This window comes from Sus scrofa, chromosome 8 (assembly GCF_054392235.1).
Source record: "Sus scrofa isolate SSC_HxYL_T2T_F1_AM1 chromosome 8, Sscrofa_HxYL_maternal_Yorkshire_Landrace_v2.0, whole genome shotgun sequence".
Classification (NCBI taxonomy): domain Eukaryota; kingdom Metazoa; phylum Chordata; class Mammalia; order Artiodactyla; family Suidae; genus Sus; species Sus scrofa.
In genome coordinates, this window is record NC_139390.1 from 12838192 (window position 1) to 12863169 (window position 24978).

The window sequence follows — 24978 nt, forward strand, 5'->3', positions numbered from 1 at the left end:
GCATTCCCTATGCTCTTTTTCCTACTTTGCCTCCATAGCACGTACATATATATTTACATCCAGTATGTGTGTAACGGGGGTGTGTGTGTGTGTGTGTGTGTGTGTGTGTGTGTGTGTGCGCATTCACCACAAACTGAATCTAATTGTTTACTGTCTGCTTCCCCTCACTAGTGCCCAAAGGTTCATGAAGATAGGGATGTTTTTTGCCTTTTGTTCAGTAGTATGGTATCTGGCATATAGAAGGGAGCTTAGTGGATCTTTAACGAATAAATGAACTTCTCTAGTCATGGACCAAAAATGTATTTTATAAAGGCCAACATGCTAGTCTTGCTTTGAGGAAAGTCATACTTGGAGAAAGAGAGAAGTAAATTAGTATCATTTTATAAAAGAACACATAGGTGATGACACAGCTGGTGAATTCATGAGTTACTCAAGTAAACCAGGAAAATATTGTAAAAAGATTTTTTTAAATGATAATTTAATACTGAACAGTTAAATAACATATAGTAATTGTCTATTACTTCCACATTAAAGTGCTTTTTCCAATTTAGTACTCTGATTATTCTGAATAACATATATGGATTACATTTATTTCAATACAGGCTAATTTCACTATCTGCCATATTAGACAGAGTAAAGAGAAGAAATATTACCCAGAGAAGATGGTAATTCAAAAAAATAGGGCCCAAATAGAATTATATCTCTTCTGAGAATTAGGTCTTCCCTCTCACCTAAGAGACTACACTTTCTCAACTGAATTAGAATACGCAAAGAAATAATTTAGAAAAACTCCTAAAGAATTATATAAAAATAAATGGAAGAAGCACTGCTTCCCCAAAATTTAAATTATGTCTTCAAAATGTTATCAGGGTTGTATAATTAAATTACTAAATATTTCTGGAAGAAAATTAGAATCACTTATACTTTCAGTATTTGGGGCTGATTCCTACAACATCTTAGAATATTGGTACTTGCTCATCATACATAAGGATTCAGTAAAGATTTTGCTAAAAGCTCTAGCATACTACAGCTATAAGTCACAGGTTTTTAAAAAAACTGGGTAGCAATCATGATTTTAAAGCACTGCTATTGATGTTTAAAACTATTCCTTTTCTATATGCACTCAATTAAGTTACTAACCATACTAGGTATAACTCTAGGTGCTAGGGATACAGCAAAACAGACAAAACCCCAGTCTTATAGTTCTTATTCTAGAAGTGGCAGATAACATATTAAGAGAGTCAGGGAAACAAACAAATACAAGGCAGAATGATGGGAAAGAGATTAACTGAAAAAATTATTATAAATAGGTGATATGGGGCAATGGGTGGTCAAGCTTCAAGGGTAATGTCTGGTAATATGAAGATGTACAATGCTCATGTAGAAATAGGATTCCAGACAGAAGTAACAGGAACAGCAAGAAAGAAGACCTCGGCACATTTTAGGAAAAGCAAAACCCGGAGTCCATAAAAGAATAAACAATAAAAGATGTAGCTAAAGAGGAGGCAGAACTAGACCATGAGGATCAAGTCCTCGATAGATTTTACTCTAAGTGCCAAGATGAAGCCACTGGAAGCTCTGGGCAGAGCAGTAACGTCCTAGTTTAGGCTTTACAAATATCATTTTGCCTTCTGGGTAGAAAAATAAATTGGAAGGGAAGGAAAAAGTAGAAGCAGACACCAGTTAGGAGGCCCTTTAAGTAGCATATGCCAGAGATGAAGTGCCTTGGATTAGGGTGATAGCAATGGAAACGATGACACATGACCAGATTTGGGATAGACTTTGAAGGTGCCAGTGAGGCTTGACGATAGATTGAATGTAGATATAGAGAACACTAAGGAATCAAGAAAGGCTCCTAGCTTTGGGACCTGATCCACTGGTTAAGAGTGGTATTTTTTACTAAGATGGGAAAGGCTGGGGCAGGGGAAGGTTTGAGGAGAGTAAAATCAAGTGTTCTGTTTTACACAGGTTGTTCTGAAATGCTATTAGATATTCCATTGAGGAATACCAAGTAGACAGATATAAGAGAGTAAAGTTAGAAGAAAGATTAGGTTTAGAAATAATCCTATAATATTCAGGTGTCATCACCACATATATTATAATTAAACCCACTGGATGAAATGAAGCCATCAAGTAAGAGAAGGTATATTGAGAAGAAAAGAAAGCTGACGACTAACTCCTGAGCTCTTCATTATTTAAAGGTAAAGAAGACAAAAGCCAGCAAAGAGCATGTGAAAGAAATACTGTGCAAGACAGGGGGGAAAAAATAAAAGATAGAAACCAGGATTAAGGAAGTGATGAACTCGATCGAATGATGCTAAAAGGCTGAGTAAAATGAGAACCGATAACTTCCTTCGAAATAGTACAAGACAGAATTACCAATGAAATTGATAAAACAATTTTAGTGGAGTAGTAGGGAAGAAAGTCTAACTGGAATAGGTTGAAAAGGGGAGATGAGAAGCTGGTACAAGTACAGAAAAGAAAGTTTTACTATGTGTTAGATGCTTGAGATATATCAGTCAGCAAAAAATATGAAAATCCAATTCTTCATGATGTTTATATTCTAGAAGAAGGAAAAAGATAATGAACAATAAATAAATAGTTATATGTTAGAAGGTGACTGTGCTACAAAAAGGAAGGGTGATTTTTAGTTGTGGAGGTTTTGAGGAGGGGGATATAAAAGAACCATCTGTAACAAAGGAAACTAAGTGAGACTTAAAGAGTCAGCATAATTGAGTGTTTTACTTAAGTCAAGTTCCGTTGTTCCAGGGCAAGCATGCATTACATCGGGAGCTGGGTTAAAACACACATAAGGTTCTGACAAGCAAATACGGCAAAAGAAAACAGAAACAAAGGAATTAAGATTTTATATCAAGATGATCACAGAGATCAAGCAAAGTATCTGAGCTGAGTAAAGAGAGAAATGAAGTCATGAGGAGACAATGAACAGTTAACAGTGGTATGGCCCACAGACTGACTGGGGTTTAGCAAGGAGGTTAAAAAATAGTGGATGACTAGTGAAACAAAATGTAGTTAGAAAAGGCATGGTTGAAATTATATGTGGGAGGTGGTCTAGCTCAAACGTCTAGGGATGATCAAGGGAAAGGTGGCTGAAGTGGAAGAGAGGAAAAGATCATTGGAAATGAAGAGGTCAATTAACTGAGAGGCCAGAATGTTGAACGTATCAGCTACACAGAACTTGAAGTCACCAAGAACTAAAAAGAAAGTGAAAGTCTGTAGAGGTCTATAACACTATAATACGGATGGAATAGTTTCATGTCATATGCTTCAAGCGAGCTCAGGGTTTTGAGTGAGGATGACAAATAAATGATCAGAAAGTGGCTATAAAGCTTTCAGAAGTTGCCTGTCAATTTTATCACCCCTAAAGTTACATAAAGCAAGGAATCAAAAACACCCAGGAAGGGAAAGGGCTACAAAAGCATCTTCTAAGAATATACAGGTTTTGGTTAGAGCAATTAAGTAATGGGAACATGAAGAGAAAAAGACTGAGGATATAGGGGGCTTGCAGACAAAAGACCACAAGTTTCAGAAGATATAGCAGAAAAAATCTGGGTGCTTATAAAGGTGTGACTGGGTCAAATTAGAAATTACAAAAGACAAAATGAGATAAGAATTCAGGCGATGATGAATTAAAGATCTGATAGCCTTTTTATTGTCATGGCATTTGCTTATTTTTTATACAATGATTTTTTTTTCTATTATAGCTGGTTTACAGTGTTCTGTCAATTTTTACTGCAGCAAAGTGACCCAGTCACACACATACATTTTTCTCACATTATTGTCTAGCATGCTCCATCACAAGTGACTAGATACAGTTCCCAGTGCTATACAGCAGTATCTCATTGCTTATCCATGCCAAATGCAATAGTTTGCATCTATTAACCCCAGATTCCCAATCCATCCCACTCCCTCTCCCTCCTCTCTGGCAACCACAAGTCTGTTCTCCAAGGACCTGACTGCCTTTAAATCCTGCTATGGTTGGTATTGCAGGAAGAAATGTGATTTTAACAGAAATGCATAAACTCTTAAATCCAGTTCTAACTTTAAGTGCATTCTTAGTTCATTCACATCCTCTATGTGTCCTGCAAAATATATAAGAAAAACCTTTTCATGAACATCTCTGAATGTGACTAATAATATATGGATTATTTTATGGCACTAACACACAGTTCCCTTAAGAGTTCTAAAAAGGTAACCCACATAGAGAAAGAAGGTTGATGTATGGCCACAATGGTATCATAAAAGCATACTTGTATACATTGAGGACCTGAATGAATCAGGTCAAATGCACATATTCAGTCAAGGATGCCTGGACTTAGAGAAAAGCGATCTAAAAGATTAACACTATTTCTAAGAAATCAAATGTTTTATCATCAGTCATAATCCAATTAGTTAACAAGCAGTATTAACATTTATTTCAGGCAATGTTATAAAACTTAAAAATTGATGAGTTTAAAAAGAAAAGAATATGTGTTGAGAAAAGGTATGAAAAACTTTATACAAAACCCGGCTATTGGGGAGGGGGAGGAGACTAACATATTAACAAATTAGGAATTAACAAATCAGGAATTTACAAATTAACAAATTAGGAATTTGGGATTAACATATATACACTACTATACATCAAGTAGGTAAGCAACAAGGACCTACTGCACAGCACAAAGCACAATACGTAACACTTAATAATATCTTATAATGGAAAAGAGTCTGAAAATGAATATATATGTATATATAGGTAGCACTGAGTCACTCTGCTATACACTTGAAAATAACATGACATTGTAAATTATACTTCAACAACAACAACAAAAACCTGGCTATCAATGAATTTAATGGGAAAGTGTTGGTTAACAGCAGCTTTCAACCAACTGCATCAAATAAATTAAGAAGGTCTTTGAAAAGGTCAGAACAGAATTTACATGAATACTAAATGTATGTGGGGGTAAAAGATAAAGTATGAAAAACATTATACTTTGATGAAGGTTTTATTTTTTTATATACTTAGTATGATTCATTCAGCTATGTGTATGAATACATATATATGTATTCATATATATGTGAATACACATGCTATGTGTATACTGTCTGTCCAGTTCAGTCAAGTTGTCTTCTTTAATTGAAAAATAAAAGATGAGGGGTTCCCATTGTGGCTCAGCAGGTTAAGGACCCAATGCTGTCCCTGAGAGGATGTGGGTTTGATCCCTGGCCTTGCAGCAAGCCGCGATGTTAGGTCGCAGATGCGGCTTGAAGCCTATGTTGCTATGGCTGTGGCATAAGCCACAGCTGCAGCTCCAATTCGACCCTTAGCCCAGGAACGTCCATATGCTACAGATGTGGCCGTAAAAAGAAAAAAAAGAAGAGACATCTTCCTGAATCATAAGCCAGTGATTTACACTGCCCCAGGTGATCAGAGAATGTTAAGCTAAAATAATTTAGTTTACATTGTATAGGGACAGTTTCAGAAAAATGCATTTTCTTACTTACTATGTTTACCCACATTTCAAAACAAAGTGACTGATATTCAAGTTATACATAGTAATAAACTTAAGTACAAAGTAGGAAAAGATAAACTATAGGTACATGCTAAATATTTGTTTTTCTTCAAAGTGAACAAATACCAGAGTATGTAGAAAAACTGGCAGATATCTGGACAGTTTCTCTCAGTACTCATTCATTTAAGAAATATTTACCCAAGATCTAAAATGTGACAAGTACCATTCCAAGTACTGAGGTTTCAATCTATTCTAGCACTTTACACAACTGTCTAGGGTTAACCTCTGAAAAAAATTCAATTTTGAAACAGTTCTACAGTAAAGAATACAAAATCAGTTAAAAGTTCACCTCTGCACTAAAATATTTCTTCCCTGACTGTAGTTATTCAACCCTAAAGAGTATTTTTAAGTAGCTTCTACTTGTAAAGGATTGTCTGAACAGCCTTTAGATTAAGTAATATGTTTTCTCAAATTATTCTCTACTATAAGGGAACTAATCACTAAAGCTGTTTGTAATTCACATAGAGGAAAATGGAAACCTCTGAGAAATATTTCTCAGAGGTCCTCTATAGTCTGCCTAATTCAATTAACATGATCCTAATCCTAGGCTGCAAAGTAGTAGAGAACAGGAAGGTTTTTCTGCTTAGAAGAATCTAAGTGCTCCTCACATAGAACATCTCTATCTTTTAAAAATTTCCTCTGAGAATTCCACTGTTCATAACACAGAACTTAACTCCTCTGTGCTTCACTGTTTCTACTGGTTAAAATGATAATTAGAATACTTATCTCTCAAGAATGTTTTGGGATTAAATTAGATAAGGCACAAAAAGGGCTTAGTGTTCAATCATAACTGAAGACATCAACCATCATAATTATCCTAAGTTGAGTTTTCAATAACAGCTTACATTTACCACCATCAACAGCCACAAAACTATAGTCAAAGAAGGATAATAAGCTACAACAGGGCTATTAAAAAGATTTCTCTATGTTTCGGCAAGATGATCACATATGTTCCTCAAGCTAAGCAACAGACTTAAATATTACTAACAGCCAGAATTCCTAAAAATTACTGAGTTTCAGAAATTTTCAGGACTCAAATTGAAGTGTCACCAGCAAGATGCTTTATTAACATTTTACTTGCTTCCAAAGATTCAGAAGTATTTCCTCTCTTTAAAAACACATTTTTTTTCTTTTTATTTCAAAGTGAAGTTAAAAGAACTTACTAAATAAATACACAAACAGAGGAGTTAAGACTATTTAAAAAATACTGTTATTATCTACTAGCCTCATCCTGATCAAACCACACTGGAAATCTTTAAAATGATATTATTCAAAGAAAATTAAAAACAAACAGAAACAAACCCAAGTAAACAAGGAGAAAAGTCTTTATTGTTTAATTAAATCTGGAAAGTGATAAGGTACTACAAATAAAGAAATTAAAAAAGACAAATATACTGAAAACCTGAAGTAAGTAATAGTACTACTAATAAAAATCTTTCATTTAAAAACTCTGCGATCCTTCAAATATCTTGAAGAAAACCAAAAAAATCCCCAAATGGAGAGGTCACTAAATGTCCATGAACACTCACCCAACCATTGGTAGGAGATCTCTTGGAGACCCAGATGCTTGAATCAGCTGAAATAGTACCAAGTTTTTACTGATTACTCTTAATAGGGCAATGGAGCACAGGTTAACTCCATACTATCAAATATTAAAGGTTATTAATATTGGTAATTTCTACCCACTACCATTACAAATTGTTCAAAAGAGAAGGAGAAGTTCTAAGATGAATAAAACTTACTGCATGCACGTGTGAAAATGCATACACTTCCTTCAGCTCTCTTCGTGACATAAATCTGATAATGTAATTCTTCTTATAAGTGTAAATATACAGGCAGAACAAAAGTTTCTAAATTAATATGAAATTCTTAAAGGAAGATAAAATATTCCTTATTTTTTCTTTTCTTTTCTTTTCTTTTATGGCCACCCCACAGCACATGGAGTTTTCAGGCCAGGGATCAGACCTGAGCCATAGTTGAGATCTACACCACAGCTGTGACAAGAGTGGATCCATTTATTTATTTATTTATTTATTTATTTTTAAAATTAAAGTATAGCTGATTTACAATGTTGTGCCAATTTCTGCTGTAAAGCATAGTGACCCTTTAAGCCACCGTGCCAGGCGGGAGATCTAATCTATGTCTGGGTGCTACAGATATGCCACCAATCCCACTGCATCACCAGGAATTCCTAGAGTATTTCTTAAATTGGTTCACACAAAAAATTCCAAAAAACAATTTTTCAAAAAGACAATGCCAATTTCTTAATCATAAGTACTTCAGTTAACACAGAGGAAAATATTTTCAGTTCACTGAATTTAAAAATAAATAGTTCTGGGAGTTCCCATCGTGGCTCAGTGGTATCGAACCCAACTAGTATCCATGAGGATGTGGGTTTGATCCCTAGTCTTGCTCGGTGGGTTAAGGATCCGGCACTGCCATGAGCTGTGGTGTGGGTTGTCGATGCAGCTCGGATCCTACGTTGCCATGGCTGTGGTGTAGGCCGGCAGCTGCAGCTCTGATTTAACCCCTAGCCTGGGAACTTCCATATGTTGTGGGTGTGGCCCTAAAAAGACAAAAAAAAAAAAAACAAAAAAAAAACATATATATATATCTCTCTCTCTATATATATATATCTTAACTATAGGCCTTTTAATACACTAATGATTCTTCTAATCAGAAGATTTTCATATTTCAACACATTAAAGAACTCATAACACAAAGACTAAATAAACACCTCTTCAAAAGTGAGAAGCATAGTTAACATTATTGATTAAAACCTGAAAGTTACCAATTTAACAGAAAATATCTGTTAATTCAAAAAGAGGAGTTTAAGCAGTATCAGTACTTAGATGAAAATACAATAATATTTTTCTCAATCTCTGGAAGTTGGGAGGTAGGATAACTCCCCTACCGCTCTGCATTCCCCTCACACCAAGACTTACTCCTAAGGTCTATGTGGTAAAATGAGGACATTCTACCACTGCAGAAATGGCCAAGGTCAAAAAATGGAAGATTCTATATTTCTGCATTTTCTTAAGTAACTGAAGATATAAAAACTACTTCTGCCCGATATATGTGTATCAAGTAAGCAAACAAGCAAAACAAGCTTTATTTGGAGTAAATATTTTAAACAGACAGGAAGCAAAGAACACTGACATTTTAAGGTCAAGTACGCACATTCAAGCTACTGAAGAAACACTGAAATCTCAAGCCAGCAAATATACTACCAACCTGGCTGATGAATGATTTAACTATTACAGTTTTAAAAATAGCTTTGTGATATATCTACCACTTATTGAACATAAAAGAATTTTTGAAGTCTTGAGAACAGCAACAAAATAAGGAAGAGCAAAAGCATAGAAATTTTCATCTGCCTATAGTAGATGAAGAAAATAAAGTCAAGGAGAGATTTAAGAATAGAATGGTGAAAAGGAAAGCCTAACAGACTAGCCCTACAGTGATTGCAAATCCTAATGTCCCAAAAATATGAAACACTAAGTATAAGGAAGGAAATAATCAAGAATGGAGTAGAGATTGATATATTAAAAACTTGTGTGTGAGAAAAATTCAAACATTTCAAATCTTATATTGTAAATTTTAAATGACAAAGTATATCAATGTTACCTTTCTTTCGAAAGAGTGCATTTAGGTAATTTTCTGCTTGGCATTCAATCTTTTCAGTGTTGGACTGGCCCTGAGATGATAGTTCCTCTGTTGGTGTTGACTGTGCAGAATCAAGAGATGGTATACAATCCTAAAATTAGAAGAAAACAACATTTAAAAAAACCCACTTTTTACTTAAAGAAGAAACTCAATTTAAAATGGCAAAAAATTTTAATTCTCTAAATGCTCATTTGTTCTATCTTTTAAATACATCAAATTACATACAGAACATAAAGTTTGGGAACAGAGTGGGAAAACAAGCCCTTCCTGGGCTAAACTAGCTTTATTCCTTAGCAAAACTACTGGCGGGGGTTGGGGGAGCAGGCAGAGAACAGATAAAATATATAGTTAATTGAGTCCACTATATAGCATACCAGTAATAAGAGTTTTAAGAACAAAGCAGATCTGTTTATCCTACCAATCCAACCAAAATGGGTACAAGTTCTCAAGTTCGCATTTTCTTTCAGCCCTTCTCACAACAAGTACATAAAGAACTAGACCCTTCACCACACAAGAAGATGCTGCTTGTCTAGTTTATGCCTTGTTTACAGTAGACCTTAATAATTAATCATTTCACAGGAGAAAATTATGATATCCAAAAGACTTGGTGAGAAAATAAAAGGCTAAAAAGAAGTATTACATTATCCTCCAACCACACTAACTCCTAAGAAATCAGACTCTAGGGGGTCGCAGACCAAATTACACTCTCCCTTGTCTACCTAAATACAAAACAGATTTGAACTGAACTTTATGAGTTGGGGAGCTTTAAGAAAGAAATGTGCAAAAGATGAGTGTGTTTGGATTTTCACATGCAAGTTAAACTAAATGTAAGACTTCTAGGAGAAGACTTTAAAACATTCTTCTCCTTACCAAAATCAAGTATTTAAACTGTACTGTAGGTCACAAATTTTCAGAACAAATTATGTTAGAAAAGTTGTGATACAATTGTGCAATTAGTTTAGAAATAATTTCATAGCACTAAAACTTACACTGACTGCTTCTCTCTGTAGGTTACAAAATGAACATTTTTCATCCATAGACCAGTCAGTCAGCTCTTCTGGTTCACAGTCTTTAAAAGAGGGAAAAATATTGATTAATTATACTAACTTTATTAAAACAAATAAAACCACCACTTCCCTTAGCAACGGCTCATATAAAAAAACTAACTATTAACAATAAGGGAAAAAGGCCTAATTTTAAAATTAAACTGGTGACATCAAGAAAGAAATATGCAAAGTAATTTTGCACTATTACCGGACAAAGCAGCAAGAACAACAAGCTGGTTATAAATTAATTTTCCAACAATAGAGTTTTAAGTATCATCTAGCTGTCTGAAAGATTCAATCTATCATTGTCTATTAATTTTTATTTTCACTATGAAAGAAATCAGAATGAACAGTGATTTGGGGATAAAGGGATAAATTTTGCACATCATGAAAGACAACAAAAAACAGAGAAAAGGAGCACAGCACCAGAAAAGCCTACAGATTTGAGAAAATGGAATGCTGTCCAAGAAAAAAAAAGAAATACACTGCTAAAAAGTCAGATCAGATTTATATTACTTTGCTTTAAGGATCTGTTACAAGAGTTAGAATAAAGATCAAGTAAACAAATTACATTATCCATTACCAAATATGGATTTTTTTTCCACAGGAATGTTTTTATAATCCAACTACTGTAATATATTAGAGAGTTTGTGGAAAACAATTTTTAATGAAGGAATATTATGAAGGTATAATAACGTTGTCATCCTAGCACAGACAGTAATTTTTCAAACTTACTCCTTGCAACTCCCTCTAATTTCTTTTCTCAAATTCATATACAGAACCTCAAATATATAAACCATTATCATCTGAGGCAGCTACACTGGAACTAATTTGAAAAGCACTGGTGTATCACAGTAATTTCTCTTATAATTCTGAAATACAATGAATCTGAATATGTTTTATGCTAACTACACACAGACAATAAACTTATCTCTCTGGGATGATTACAAATAAATACTAGTTAGGTTCAGCCCCTGGGATATTCTTACATTAATCCAGATAGATAGGACAGAATAGAGGATAATATAATTTGTTGGAATATAGGGTGTAGTGATAGCGTCCTTTGATTTTTGGCAGTAGTCCAAAAATATTCCTAATAATTATATAAACTTCCAAGGAATAGGGAATGAGAATATAAGATCCAGTACAGGGTAAGGAAAAGTTTACTGGATTTGAAGTCTCCAGTAACCTGGAATGGAACTTACTAGCTATGACTTTGCCAAGATACAAAGTTTTTGTTTTAATTTCCACATCTGTAAAATAAGGATCCTTTCACCTAATTTACTTGTGATCAATTTTTTTTAAATGAAATTACTTTATAAGCTACAAAATACCATGCAAAAGCTAATTATTAACAAGACAGTCCCCAGCCATTACTTTTAAAATCCTCTTCTATCACACATGTATATAAAAATGTAAGTTTACAGCATATAATTTTAATTGAATATCAGCTTAAGAAAACTGATCACTATTTCTATATACCCGACAAACCAAAAGGTTTAACAATCTATACAACTGAAAACCCAGAATTGTAGCTATGCAGGTTCATAATTTTTTCCAACCTTTCGCCTTGTCACTAGAATAGAAATATATATTCATACTCTTGAATATAAGATCATGCAGTGTCTCTTACTAGGGAGGCACAGCTCTCTGACCAATGAAATGAACATGAGAAGTAACAACAGACTATTCCAAGGTGAGGCTTTAGAAGGCATGGCAAGTTCCCTCAATTCTCTTCAATTTCCAACACTCAACATCAGAAAAACCTGCCCCATAAAGCCAATATTCCCTCGAGTCTGAGAAATGGAATCATGAGGAGATGTAATCCCTACCCACAGCCTAGAGTGCAGTGAATGAGATGACCCAATAACAGATTCTGGAGATGTCTGCTACATAGCTTATACAGCATTACTGTACACTGTAGCAAAAACTTACTCATATGCAAAGCATAATTTTGATAGATCAAGGAAATCTTACTGCTTTTTAAAATTATGGCCTCATGAATAAGAATATGAAAGAAATCCAGCATTGGAATTTTGGAAAAATAGCTAAATCGGTCTGAAAAAGGGGTATTTTTGAAAAATTGTTGAAACATTTCATAAAGTTTTAGTGATAAATAGGTCGACTTAAAGGACAACTTTGGGTTAATTAAAACAATTACCACTTGTAAAATAAAATTAGGCATGATAAGATTATCCTAATTTATTTATTTTAGGTGAAGTTCTTCAAGGAAATGTTAATTAAAGTAAATGCCTACATAGTTAAATATATGGCACTGAATAATCAATGATTACATAAATGCCATTAAATGTTACTGGGTTCAGGAGTTCCCGTCGTGGCGCAGTGGTTAACGAATCCGACTAGGAACCATGAGATCGCGGGTTCGGTCCCTGCCCTTGCTCAGTGGGTTAAGGATCCGGCATTGCCGTGAGCTGTGGTGTAGGTTGCAGACGCGGCTCGGATCCCGCGTTGCTGTGGCTCTGGCGTAGGCCGGTGGCTACAGCTCCGATTCAACCCCTAGCCTGGGAACCTCCATATGCCGCGGAAGCGGCCCAAGAGATAGCAACAACAACAACAACAAAAGACAAAAGACCAAAAAAAAAAAAAAAAAAAAAGAATTAAAAAAAAAAAAAAAAGAATTATAAATGTTACTGGGTTCAAAAATTATGAATTTACTTAGAAATATTTAATAATTACTCTTTATATGGCAACTTAATTTTCAGTCCAAATAAAAGATAGTGGCATACATCTTATACATTCATATATATATATATATATATATATATATATATATATATATATACACACACACCTACATATATAGCAATTTTTAAAATGATTTTTATTTTTTCCATTATAGCTGGTTTACATTGTTCTGTCAATTTTCTACAGTCACACATACACATTCCTTTTTCTCACATTATCATACTCCATCATAAGTGACTAGATATAGTTCCCAGTGCTCATACAGCAGGATCTCATTGCTTATCTATTCCAAAGGCAATAGTTTGCATTTATTAACCCCAAATTCCCAGCCCATTCCATTCCCTCCCCCCTCCCACTTGGCAACCACAGGTCTGTTCTCCATGTCCATGATTTTCTTTTCGGTAGAAAGCTTCATTTGTGCTGTATATTAGGAAAAGAAATTTTGAATAGTCACCTCTAGGCCAGATTTCTCTCTCTGTCCAGGCTGTCCTTTCAGGTCATAAAAATTAAAAAACCATTATAAAAAATGATTCATTTTCTCTCTCAATTAAAATGTGACAATGAATCAGATATTCATCACTAAAGTTGTCTCTTATTTTGAAATTTTAATACATGAAGGTATCTCAAAAGCTCAAAACAGGTCAAATTATGTGCCTTATACAACTAGCCTTATTAATAAAAGGCAATGTCATATATTAAAACTGATAGTAAAGGAATGACAAAGATCAACCTTTCCACCATTTATACATACTCTTGTGGTCTAAGTCTGGCTCCAATCATTTACCTAATCTATCTGGGAAAGATAACAGACTTAAATTAGAGAGCCTTGGTAGAGCTTCCATGCCTGCCTGCCTGCATTTCTCACAAGTGTCCTATCTTAATAAATCTGTTTCTTGCCTATCAAAAAAAAAAAAATTAGAGAGCCTTGTACTGAATCATGTCTTTCCACATACTAGACCATGTGGCCTTGAGCAAGTTACTTTCTCTGACCTTCAATTTCCTTATCTGTAAAATGAGGATAATCATAATTGCAGCTTAAAGGTTATAGTAAAAATTAAATAAAAACATATGCATAACACATAAATCCAGTAGACGTTACTTTCATTTTCTTTTAAATAACCACACCTTTTTTTTAATGCTTATACTGTCTTCAGTACCCTCTGACTATAGAAAATAAAATTGGAGTTCTTAAAGATAAAGCCCAATGAAAATGTGAAAAAGGAGAATACTAAAAAATAGATTTTTCATTAAGGTCATAAAAAAGTGGTTATAACTATGTTGATTTGAGAAAAGATGCTGAACAGTAGGCAATACAATCAATTTTTTTCACTATGAGATTATATATAAACTACAATGAAAGTATAAAGGAGAAAAGAAAAACTATTCATAATCCCATCATCCAGGGATAATGATTAACATTTTGCAATATATCCTTCCAGTTTATATTCCATGACTTTCAAATAATTAGCATCAGCTGAGAATCTCATACTAGGTGAAGTTGGTCAGAAAGAGAAAGACAAATACCATACGATATCACTTACATGTGGAATCTAAAATATGGCACAAATGAACCTATCTGCAGACTCATGGTCATGAAGAACAGACCTGTGGGTGCCAAGGGGAGAGAGGAGGGAGTGGGATGAACTGGGAGTTTGGGGTTAGTAGATGCAAACTATTGCATTTGAAGTGGATAAACAATGCGATCCTGCTGTATAGCAACAGGGAACTATATCCTATCACTTATGATGGAACATGATGGAAGATAATATGAGAAAAAGAATAGATATATTTTATATCTATAGATATATGATATTATATATATCTATTAAAATAGATATATACTATATCTATAGCTAGATCGATCATACATCTCTATATATAAAAGAATAGATTTATACTATATCTATCATAATAGATATATATTATATCTATAGATCTCTCTCTCTCTACATATCTATCTCTGGGTCGCTTAGCTGTACAGCAGAAAATGACAGAACACTGTAAATCAACTATAATAAAAATTATTTAAAAATTTAAAAAAATGAAAGATGAGCCCCCACTATTGATTGTACAAACATTACAGGGATAACAAAAGAATATTATGTATATCTATTATATATATAATATATACATCTATTATAATAAATATATACAATATCTATAGATATATCTATCCATATAAAAGAATAGATATATATCCATATATATTATATATGATATGAGAAAAAGAATAGATATATACTATACCTATTAGAATAGATATATACTATATCTATAGATATACATAGATGTATATCTGGGTTGCTTTGCTGTACAGTAGAAATTGACAGAACATTGTAAATCAACTATAATAAAAATTTTTTAAAAATTAAAAAAATGAAAGATGGGTCCCCACTACTGATCATATAAACATTAAAAGGATAATAAAATATTATATACATCAGTTTCCCACAAACTTGGATAAAATGGACAGATTCTTTGAAAAACACAATCTACCAAATTTCACACAAGAAAAAATACATAACCTCAGTAGGCATTTAACAATTAAAGAAATTAAATCAATAAATAACCTTCCAAAATAGAAAGCACCATCCCAAGTGGTTTCTCTGTATCTGTTTCAGAAAACAGAAACAGAGGAAATATTTCCTCACTCATTCTTTGACTCCTAAACCTATGTGAACAGGCACCTTACCCAAGAAGAAGTGCAGATAGCAAATAAGCATATGAAAAGGTGCTCAGTATCACATGCCACTAGAGAAAAGCAAATTGAGAGGAAATACCACTATACACCTATTAGAATGGTTAAAGTCCAAAATGCTGACAACATGAAATGCTGGTGAGGATGTAAAGCAAAAGGAACTTAAGCTTTTCAAATAGGTGACTGCATAAGCAAACTGTGGAACATCCATACAGGAAGTGTTATTGTTTTACTGCACTTTGCTTTATTACACTTTGCAGATATTGCATTTTTTGCCAAAAATCAAAGGTTTGTGGCAACCTTGCTGTGTTGGGCAAGTTTATCAGCGCCATTTTTCCAAGAGCATTTATTCTCTTGGTGTCTCTATGACACATTTTAGTAATTCTCACAATGTTTCAAATGTTTCCATTATTATATATTTGTTGAAGTGATTTGTGATTTTTTACTCACCTTTGATATTACTATTATAATTGTTTTGGAGTGCCATGAACTGTGCTGATAAATACGATGGCAAACTTGGAGTTCCTGACATGGCACAGAGGGTTAAGAATCCAACTGCAGCAGCTTGGGTTGCTGTGGAGGTACGGGTTCGATCCTCAGCCCAGCACAGTGGGTTAAAGGATACAGCATTGCCAATGCTGCAGCACAGGTCACAGGCGCAGCACAGATTCAATCTCTGGCCCAGGTACTTCCATATGCCATGGGTGCAGCCATTAAAAAAGACGGCAAATTTAATAATTTTTTTTTGTGAATGTTCTGACTGCTCCATCAACTGGCCTGTCCCCAAACTCTCTCCCTCTCGTTGGGCCTCCCTATTCCTTAAGACACAACAAAATTGAAATCAGCCCAATTAATAACCCTATGATGGCCTCTAAGAGTTCAAGTGAAAGGAGAAATAGCAAGTCTCTCACTTTAAATCAAAAACTAGAAATGATTAAACCTAGTGAAGGAAGTATATCAAAAGCTAAGACAGGCTGGAAGCTAGGTCACTTGTGCCAAACCACCACATTGTGAATGTAAAGGAAAAGTTCTTAAAGGAAATTAAAAGTGCTACTCCAGTGAATAGATGAATGATAAGAAAGCAGAATAGTCTTAATGCTGATACGAAGAAAGTTGCAGTGGTTTGGATAGCCAGTCTTTTAAGCCAAAGCTTAGTCCAGAGCAAGTTCCTAACTCCCTTCAATTCTATGACGTCTGAGAGAAGTGAGGAAGCTACAGAAGAAAAGTCTGAAGCTAGCAGAGACTTGTTCATGACCTTTAAGGAAGGAAGGAAGCCACCTCTATAACATAAAAGTGCAAGGTGAAGCAACACTGCTGATATAAATGCTGTAGCAACTTATCCAGTAGGTTACCTAGGATTATTAAAGAAGGCAGCCATACTAAATGACAGATTTTAAAAGTAGACAAAACAACCTCATATTGGAAGAAGACACCATCTAGGACTTTTGTAGCTAAAAAGGAGAAGTCAACGTCTGGCTTCAAAGCCGCAAAGGACATACTGACTCTCTTGCTAGGGGCTAATGAAATTGATAACTTAAGTTTCAGTCAATGCTCATTTACCATTCCAAAAGTTCTATGGACCCTAAGAATTACATTAAATTCACATTGCCTACACTCTATAAATGGGACAATAAAGCCTGGATGATAACACATCTGTTGACAACATGATTTATTGAATATTTTAAGCTCACCATTGAGGGTTACTACTCAGAAAAAAATTGTTTTTAAGATGTGACTGTCCATTGACAATGAACCTGGTCATTCAAGAGCTCTGATGGAGATGTATAATAAGATTCATGTTTTTTCATGCCTGCCTACACAATATCCATTTTGCAGCCCATGGATCAGGAGTCATTCTGACTTTCAAATCTTACTCAAGAAATATCTACAGTTGGCAAAGATAGTCCTCTAATGTATCTGGGCAAAGTAAATTGTAAGCTTTCTGGAAAAGATTCACCATTTTGGATGCCATGGAGAAAATCCATGATTCATAGGAAGAGGTCAAAATATCAACAAAATTTAACAGGAGTTTTGAAGCAGCTGATTCCAACTTTCATGAATGTCTTTGAAGGGTTCAGGACTTCAATAGAATAAGTAACCACAGATGTGGTGGAAATAGCAAGAAAAATGTAATCAGAGGTAGAGCCTAAAGATATGACTGAATTGTTGTAAACTCATGAAAAAACTTTAAAGTATAATGAGTTGCCACTGCTGCTGCTGCTTCTTTTTTTAAATAAATTTTAGTGGAGTACAGGTGACTAAGAGTTGCTTCTTACGGTTGAGCATAGAAGGTGATTTCCTGAGATGGAATCTACTCATGAATATACTGTGAAAACTGTTAAGATGACAACAAAAGATTTACAATATCACATAAATTTAGCTGATAAAGCAATAGCAGGTTTTGAGAGGACTGACTCCAATTATAAAAGAAGTTCACTGTGGGTAGTATGCTATCAAATAGAACTAATGTTATAGAGAAATTATTTGTGAAAGGAAGAGTAAATTGAGAGTAGCAAACTTGTCTTATTTTAAGAAATTGAGGCAGCCACCCCAACCTTCAGCAACTACCAGCCTAATCAGTGAGCAGCCATAAACATCAGGCAAGACCGTCTACCAGCAAAACAATTATGACTTGCTAAAGGCTCAAGTGATTATTAGCATTTTTAGCAGTGTTTTTTAACTAAGGTAGGTACATTGTTTTTTATACATAATGCTATTGCACACCTAACAGACTACAGTATAGTATAAACATAACTGTACAAACCAAAAACTTTATATGCACTGGGAAACCAAAATTTTCACAAGACTCACTTTATTGTGTTATTCTCTTAATTGCAGCAATCTGGAACTGAACCTGCAATACTGCTGAGATATGCCTGTACACTTGGGATAAGTCTTTGTGCACACATTGAGAAAAACTAGTATAACTTATTTAACTATAAAATATTATTAGATTTTCCAGTTTTAATATAAATAATCATCAATTCATACTAGAAACTACTCATTTTTAAGTTAATACCTAGTGAATTCCTAGTAGGAAGAGATCCTATTTATTTTTCTTTCCTCATTGATCATCACAGCTCCTAACACAAAATAAGCATTCAGAATATTTCATCCAATAAATATTATTAAAAAGAAGCTCTGTTGGCTCCATCATCATAATGTTAACAGTCGGAAAAAACGGAAGTTAAGCCAAAAACATTAAATGTCAGCCAGTGGTATAATAACTCAGGGAATAGCAGACTCTACTATTAACAGCCAGAGAATAAACATTTCAGGTTTTGCAGGACATTTGGTCTCTGTCACAACCTTTCAACTCTACTGCTGCAATACAAACGTAGCCATAGAGAGTATGTCAACAAATGAGAGGGGCTGTTTCCAATAAAACTTTATTAATTGGACAATTAAATTTGAACTTCATATAGTTGTCACATGTCACAAAATAGTATAATTTCTTCTGATATTTTTTCAACTATGTAAAATCCATTCTTAGATCACAGGCCACTCAAAACAGTCAGTGAGCTGGATTTGGCCCACATGCTATAGCTTGCATACCTCTGATATAATTTCTCCTTGAAATGTGGACACACCTAGAAAAAAGCCAATAAGGATCTATCAGCCATTTTACATATACCTATTGTACTCTTCTCCTATTTTTGTAAATATCCCTAGTCAGGACAAGTAAATCAGATGATCCCACAAATGACAGAAACTGGTTCAAGAATAAGACATGATAAAGGATTGATTAAAGCAGACTTTCCTGCTTAACAGTCCTGTAACGGCAGGAAAAATGAGTTTTGGGAAGGTAGAAGTGATTACACACTAGGGAGTACATAAAAGTTCATGACATTGAAAGTTTCTTTGGAGAATTTACTCCAGAAATGAATAATACTTATTATTCTTCAAAAGGACAAAAAGTCCTAAGAACAGATCAAAGGAAGCAGAAAGCTAGGACTTTTGTTTCCAACAAATTAAAAATTAGCAGCATTCAAAAGCTTCTTTCAAAACTATTCAATCTGGAGGCAACTCTGAATCAGATTCAAGAATTAAAATATAAACCTCTCAAATCACAAATATATATGATAAAAAGTCTTAAAATTAAAATCACACTGTATGCTAAAGTTGACTTGTAGGATACAGTGTGTATAGTTTTTTGTGCCTACCGTTTTTGTTCACTAGTGTATCATTTGAGTATATAAAATTCTTCTTTTTTTTTTTTTTTGTCTTTTTGCCTTTTCTAGGGCCGCTCCCTTGGCATATGGAGGTTCCCAGGCTAGGGTCTAATCGGAGCTGTAGCGGCCAGCCTAGCCAGAGCCACAGCAACGTGGGATCAGAGCCGCGTCTGCAACCTACACCACAGCTCACGGCAACGCCGGATCCTTAACCCACTGAGTAAAGCCAGGGATCGAACCTGAAACCTCATGGTTCCTAGTCGGATTTGTTAACCACTGAGCCACGACAGGAACTCTGAGTGTATAAAATTCTAGATCATCGTTCTTCATTATTACATAGTAGATCTATTATAATTAATTTAATTAATACCTCATTGCTTATAGCTCATTTCCATTCTTGTATTTTATTTTCAAACTATGCTTCCTTAGTATTCAAATAACACATTTCATTTTTGGAAATTAGAAAATATTAATAAATTAGAAAGAAAAAATTATTCCTGGTCCTATGACCTACAGGTAAACTTTAACATTTTAATTTAAAATATACATTTGGGAGTTCCTGTCGTGGCGCACTGGTTAACGAATCCCACTAGGAACCATGAGGTTGCGGGTTAGGTCCCTGCCCTTGCTCAGTGGGTTAATGATCCGGCGTTGCTGAGCTGTGGTGTAGGTCGCAGACGCGGCTCAGATCCCGCGTTGCTGTGGCTCTGGCTTAGGCCAGAGACTACAACTCCGATTAGACCCCTAGCCCGGGAACCTCCATATGCCGTGGGAGCAGCCCAAGAAATAGCAAAAAGACAAAAAATAAATAAATAAATAAGTGTTCAAAAACAAACAAACAAACAAAATAATAAAATAAAATAAAATATACATTTGATGTGAGAAAATGAATGTGTATATATATGCGTGTGTGTGTGTGTGTGTGTGAGAGAGAGAGAGAGAGAGAGAGAGAGACAGGGTCACTTTTCTGTACAGTAGAAAACTGACAGAACACTGAAAACCAACTATAATGTAAAAAACAAAAATCATTAAAAAATAAGACAGGAAAAAAATATATGTCTGGATATATTTATTCTTTTATTAAAGTAGTTGAAAAATAAAATACAAGAATTTATTTCCTTAGGACATTCTGCATTATGAAATAAGCAATTTTTGAAAAAAAACATAAACATATACACATATAATTATGTAAATAAAGGAAAATGGGAGAAGCAAGAGGCTTAGAATTACAAGTTGCAACTTGAGTTACCAAAAGGCAATTAAGTAAAACGCTGACTTCTGATATGAATGAGGACAGCAGGTTTAAAAAGAAAGACTAAAGAAATATCAAGCATAGGTTAAACTTTTGTTTCTTTGGATTTTTCCTTTCTTCATTTACATGCTCAGAAAAATAAGTGAAACTACAATTAGTCAGTGTTGTTTATAAATGTATCAGGTAAAATATTTAATTCAGTGTTAAACTATGATAAAATAAGAAAGGAGTGAAATAAGAGATAAAAGAAAAAGATCCTAACCATAATAACAATGATAAAATACTAGAATGGGCTCATTTTGGAGTTTTCATACTAAAAGTCATGTTTTGCACGGATATCTTTCATCTGATGAACATGGGTGGTTGGGACAAATGACCTTTCATGGATACTTTCAGTTCTAAGACTCATAACACAATTGTCCTGCCCAACACTGAAAAAGAATGAGTAGGAAAGTTGTGACTGCTCCCACTATCACTGTCACTCCCTCAACTCAAAAAGATTTATTTTTAAGAGAGAGGAGGACCTTTAAAGGACCTGGGTCTTCGAAGAATGGAAAGTATCAGAGTAGAATAGAAGGTAACAGAATTAGCATATAAAATTAACCAGGTACGAGACTCAGAAATAATTATTAAAAGTCAAAGTATAAAATCTATACCAGCACTGCACATTTTGTGAATGAATTGTACTATAAAATTTCAAATGTCTACAAAAATGTTCTCTCCTAGTGCTCTACGTTTCCAAGCAAGCAATAAAAAAACTAAACCGCACTACAGTAATTATAGCATAGATCAAAATCTTCCATTGGGATTTATGCTAGAGTTTGAAAGGGCAAGCTACAATAAATAACAAACAGTATTATACATAAATATAAAACTGTGAATACACATGGAAGGATTTCTCAAAGTGACAATTTGAGTTTCAGGCTGCTTGTATCATTAGCAACATATTTATTTAATTGAACCCCTTTAAGTCCTATTTAAGAATAAGTCAGACATAATGTATAAAATAACAAAAGTTAAATTTCACCATTAAACCAAAAACAAGCTTTTTTTCTATTTTGATCAGTGTACTGAAAAAATTTTTTAAAGATTATAATAACATTATGTAATAAGAGAAATAATATTTGGATCATTTTATTTCCTTATTTAAAATATTTTCTAATTAAATGAGATCTCAAACTCATTTTAATATAAAGTTAGTATAGAACAACCATTTTTCATTTGGAAAATGGACAGAAATTTAAAATTTTAAAATAAAATTTAAAGAAACATTACCTTCAAATAAACTGAGGTCTCTTCGTAGCCGTGGTCCATAAAGCCCTTCTAAAATACTCTCAAAACCTGTATTATTAAACAGAAAAAAAGTATATCAACTACTAAGGCAGTTTCATTTCATAATAATCAAAACCCATAAATTCTATGAATCAAAAAATTATAAATTTCATCTGAAAATTATAAATTAACATACTACGAAGTGTCATTTTTCCTTTGAATTAAGTTGAATTAAGCAACATATATAACATAGTAAGAAGTCACACAATAACTATCAGGATTATAAAAAAAAGTAAATATTCGGGGGTTCCCATTATTGCACAGCAGAAATGAATCTGACTAATATCCATGAGGATGCAGGTTCAATCCCTGGCCTCGCTCAGTGGGTTGGGGATCTGGCATTGCCATGAGCTGTGGTGCAGGTTGCAGACGAGGCTCAGATCCTGTGTTGCTGTGGCTGTGATGTAGGCTGGCATCTGTAGCTCTGATTCGACCCCTAGCCTGGTACTTCCATATGCCATGGGTGCTGTCCTAAAAAGCAAAAAAAAAAGCAAAAAGAAAAGTAAATATTCAAATGTAAATATTCATTTCTAAAATAAGGAAACAGGTGGCTCATTTAGAAATATTCCCAAGTTAAAATAACGGGTAGATTTGTTTTGCATTGATTTTGTAAAAAGGAGAAATATAATTAGACATATATTACAATCCTGCTTATGTTGGTTATAGTGAACGTTATCTTAAAAAAAAGTAGCATCTTTAACCGTAATTACAAAAATGACTAAATGAGTGTAAATGGGGAGAAATTGTTGCTATGAAAAATAGGATATATAATATTTAAACTTACCTGTAAAAATTAAAATACATTTTTACCTTGTTTCAAGGAAAAAAATTACTGAAAATTTTATTAACAAAACTCTAGTTCATGAACTGAGAGTTTTCTACTTTTTACATATACTAATTTTTAAGATTTCACAATTTTCTTTTTGAAGCCTGCAACATATTAAGTTTTTTTTTTTTTTCTCTTTTTATGACACACCTGTGACATTTGGAAGTTCCTAGGCTAGGGACTGAATTGGAGCTTCAGCTGAAGGTCTACACCACAGCCATGGCAGTGCTGGATCTGAGCCACATCTGTGACCTATGCCCTACACTATGGCATTGCTGGATCCTTAATCCACTGAGTGAGGCAGGGACTGAACCTGCATCCTCACAGAGAAAACACTGGGTTCTTAACCTGCTGAGTCACAAGGGGAGCTCCTTATATTCATTTTAAGCAGGTTATTGATAAACTACAAAGCACCCAAAGGAAAATGACTGGGATGGCAAAATAACTGGGAAATCATGAAAAGGAATTAATTTAAGGATGCTTAAATTATGAAGGAAAGAGATGGGATTGAAAAAAAAACAGATGGGATTAAGATGGCAGAATAGAAGGACTGGAGCTCAACTTCCCCCCTAAAAACAACAAAATTTACAAGCAAATGCTGAGCAATCTTCAACCAAATGGACTGGAAACTTTCAAAAAGATATCCTACTCCAGAAGACAAAGAGGAGGCCACAACAAGAGGTAGGAGGGGCAATTACGTGATATAAGCAACCACATAACTCCCAAGTGGGAAGCCCCACAGACTGGAAAGTAACTGGTTCACAGAGACTCCCCTACAGAAGTGAGAGTTCTGAGCCCCACATCAAACCCCCAAGCGTGGGGATCTGGCACTGGGAGAAAGAGCCCCTGGAGCATTTGGCCTTGAAGGCCAGTGGGGCTTGTGCGTAGGAGTTCCACGGGACTGGGGGAAATGGAGATCCCATTCTTAAAAGGTGCACACAGACTTTCATGTGCACTGGGTCCCAGGGCAAAGCAGTGTCCATAGGAATCTGAGTCAGACCTGACTGCAGTTCTTGGAGGACCTCCTGGGAAAACAGGGGTGAATGTGGCTCATTGTGGGGGAAGGACATTGGAAGTAAAGCTCTTAGGAATATTCATCAGCATGCTTTTCCCTGGAGGTGGCCATTTTGGGAAAATCTGGCCCCATCCATCAGCCCTGAGAAGCCCTATACCAAAAAACAATCCAGGTGGGATCACAGCCCCACCCATCAGTAAACAGGCTGCCTAAAGACACCCCAGGCACACAGCTGCCTCTAATCTCACCCAGAGACAAAGCCCCACCCACCAGAGGGATAGATATCAGCTCCACCTACCAGTGGACAAGCACCAGTCCCTCCCATCAGGAAGCCTACAGCAAGCCCCCGTACCAACTTCAGCCACAAGGGGCCAGACGCCAGAAGTAAGAGAGGCTACAACTCTATTATCTGTAAAAAGGTCACCACACCAAAAACCTATAAAAATGAAAAGACAGAGAACCGTAACTCAGATGAGGGAGAAAGGAAAAACCCCAGAAAATCAGCTAAGTGATCAGGAGATTCTCAGCCTCCAGGAAAAAGACTTTAGACTGTTGACGCTGAAGATGATGCAAGACATTGGAAGTAAACTGGAGGCAAAGATGGATAACTTACAGGAAACACTGAGCAAAGAGATACAAGATATAAAACTTAAGAGATGCAAAATACAATAACTGAAATAAAAAATTCACTA

At 34.7% G+C, this 24978-nt stretch overlaps 1 protein-coding gene across 17 annotated transcripts in view; it reads right to left on the minus strand.

The window, feature by feature from the left end:
* Window positions 1-24978, minus strand: part of LCORL (ligand dependent nuclear receptor corepressor like) — a 162448-nt gene that overhangs the window by 91064 nt on the left and 46406 nt on the right. For 10 of the 17 annotated variants that reach the window (XR_014811831.1, XR_002346349.2, XM_084970667.1 and 7 more), the window contains exons 2-4: window positions 22389-22454; window positions 10229-10308; window positions 9201-9330 (exon numbers count right to left, since the gene is read on the minus strand). Coding sequence is in view for 8 of the 17 variants with exons in the window: in XM_084970667.1 (XP_084826793.1) it covers window positions 9201-9330; window positions 10229-10308; window positions 22389-22454 (276 nt within the window). In the remaining 9 variants the exon portion in view is untranslated. Of the gene's footprint in view, window positions 1-7102; window positions 7150-9200; window positions 9331-10228; window positions 10309-22388; window positions 22455-24978 lie in introns of all 17 variants that reach the window. The other 7 variants (XR_014811838.1, XR_014811835.1, XR_014811836.1 and 4 more) reach the window with 1 other exon arrangement.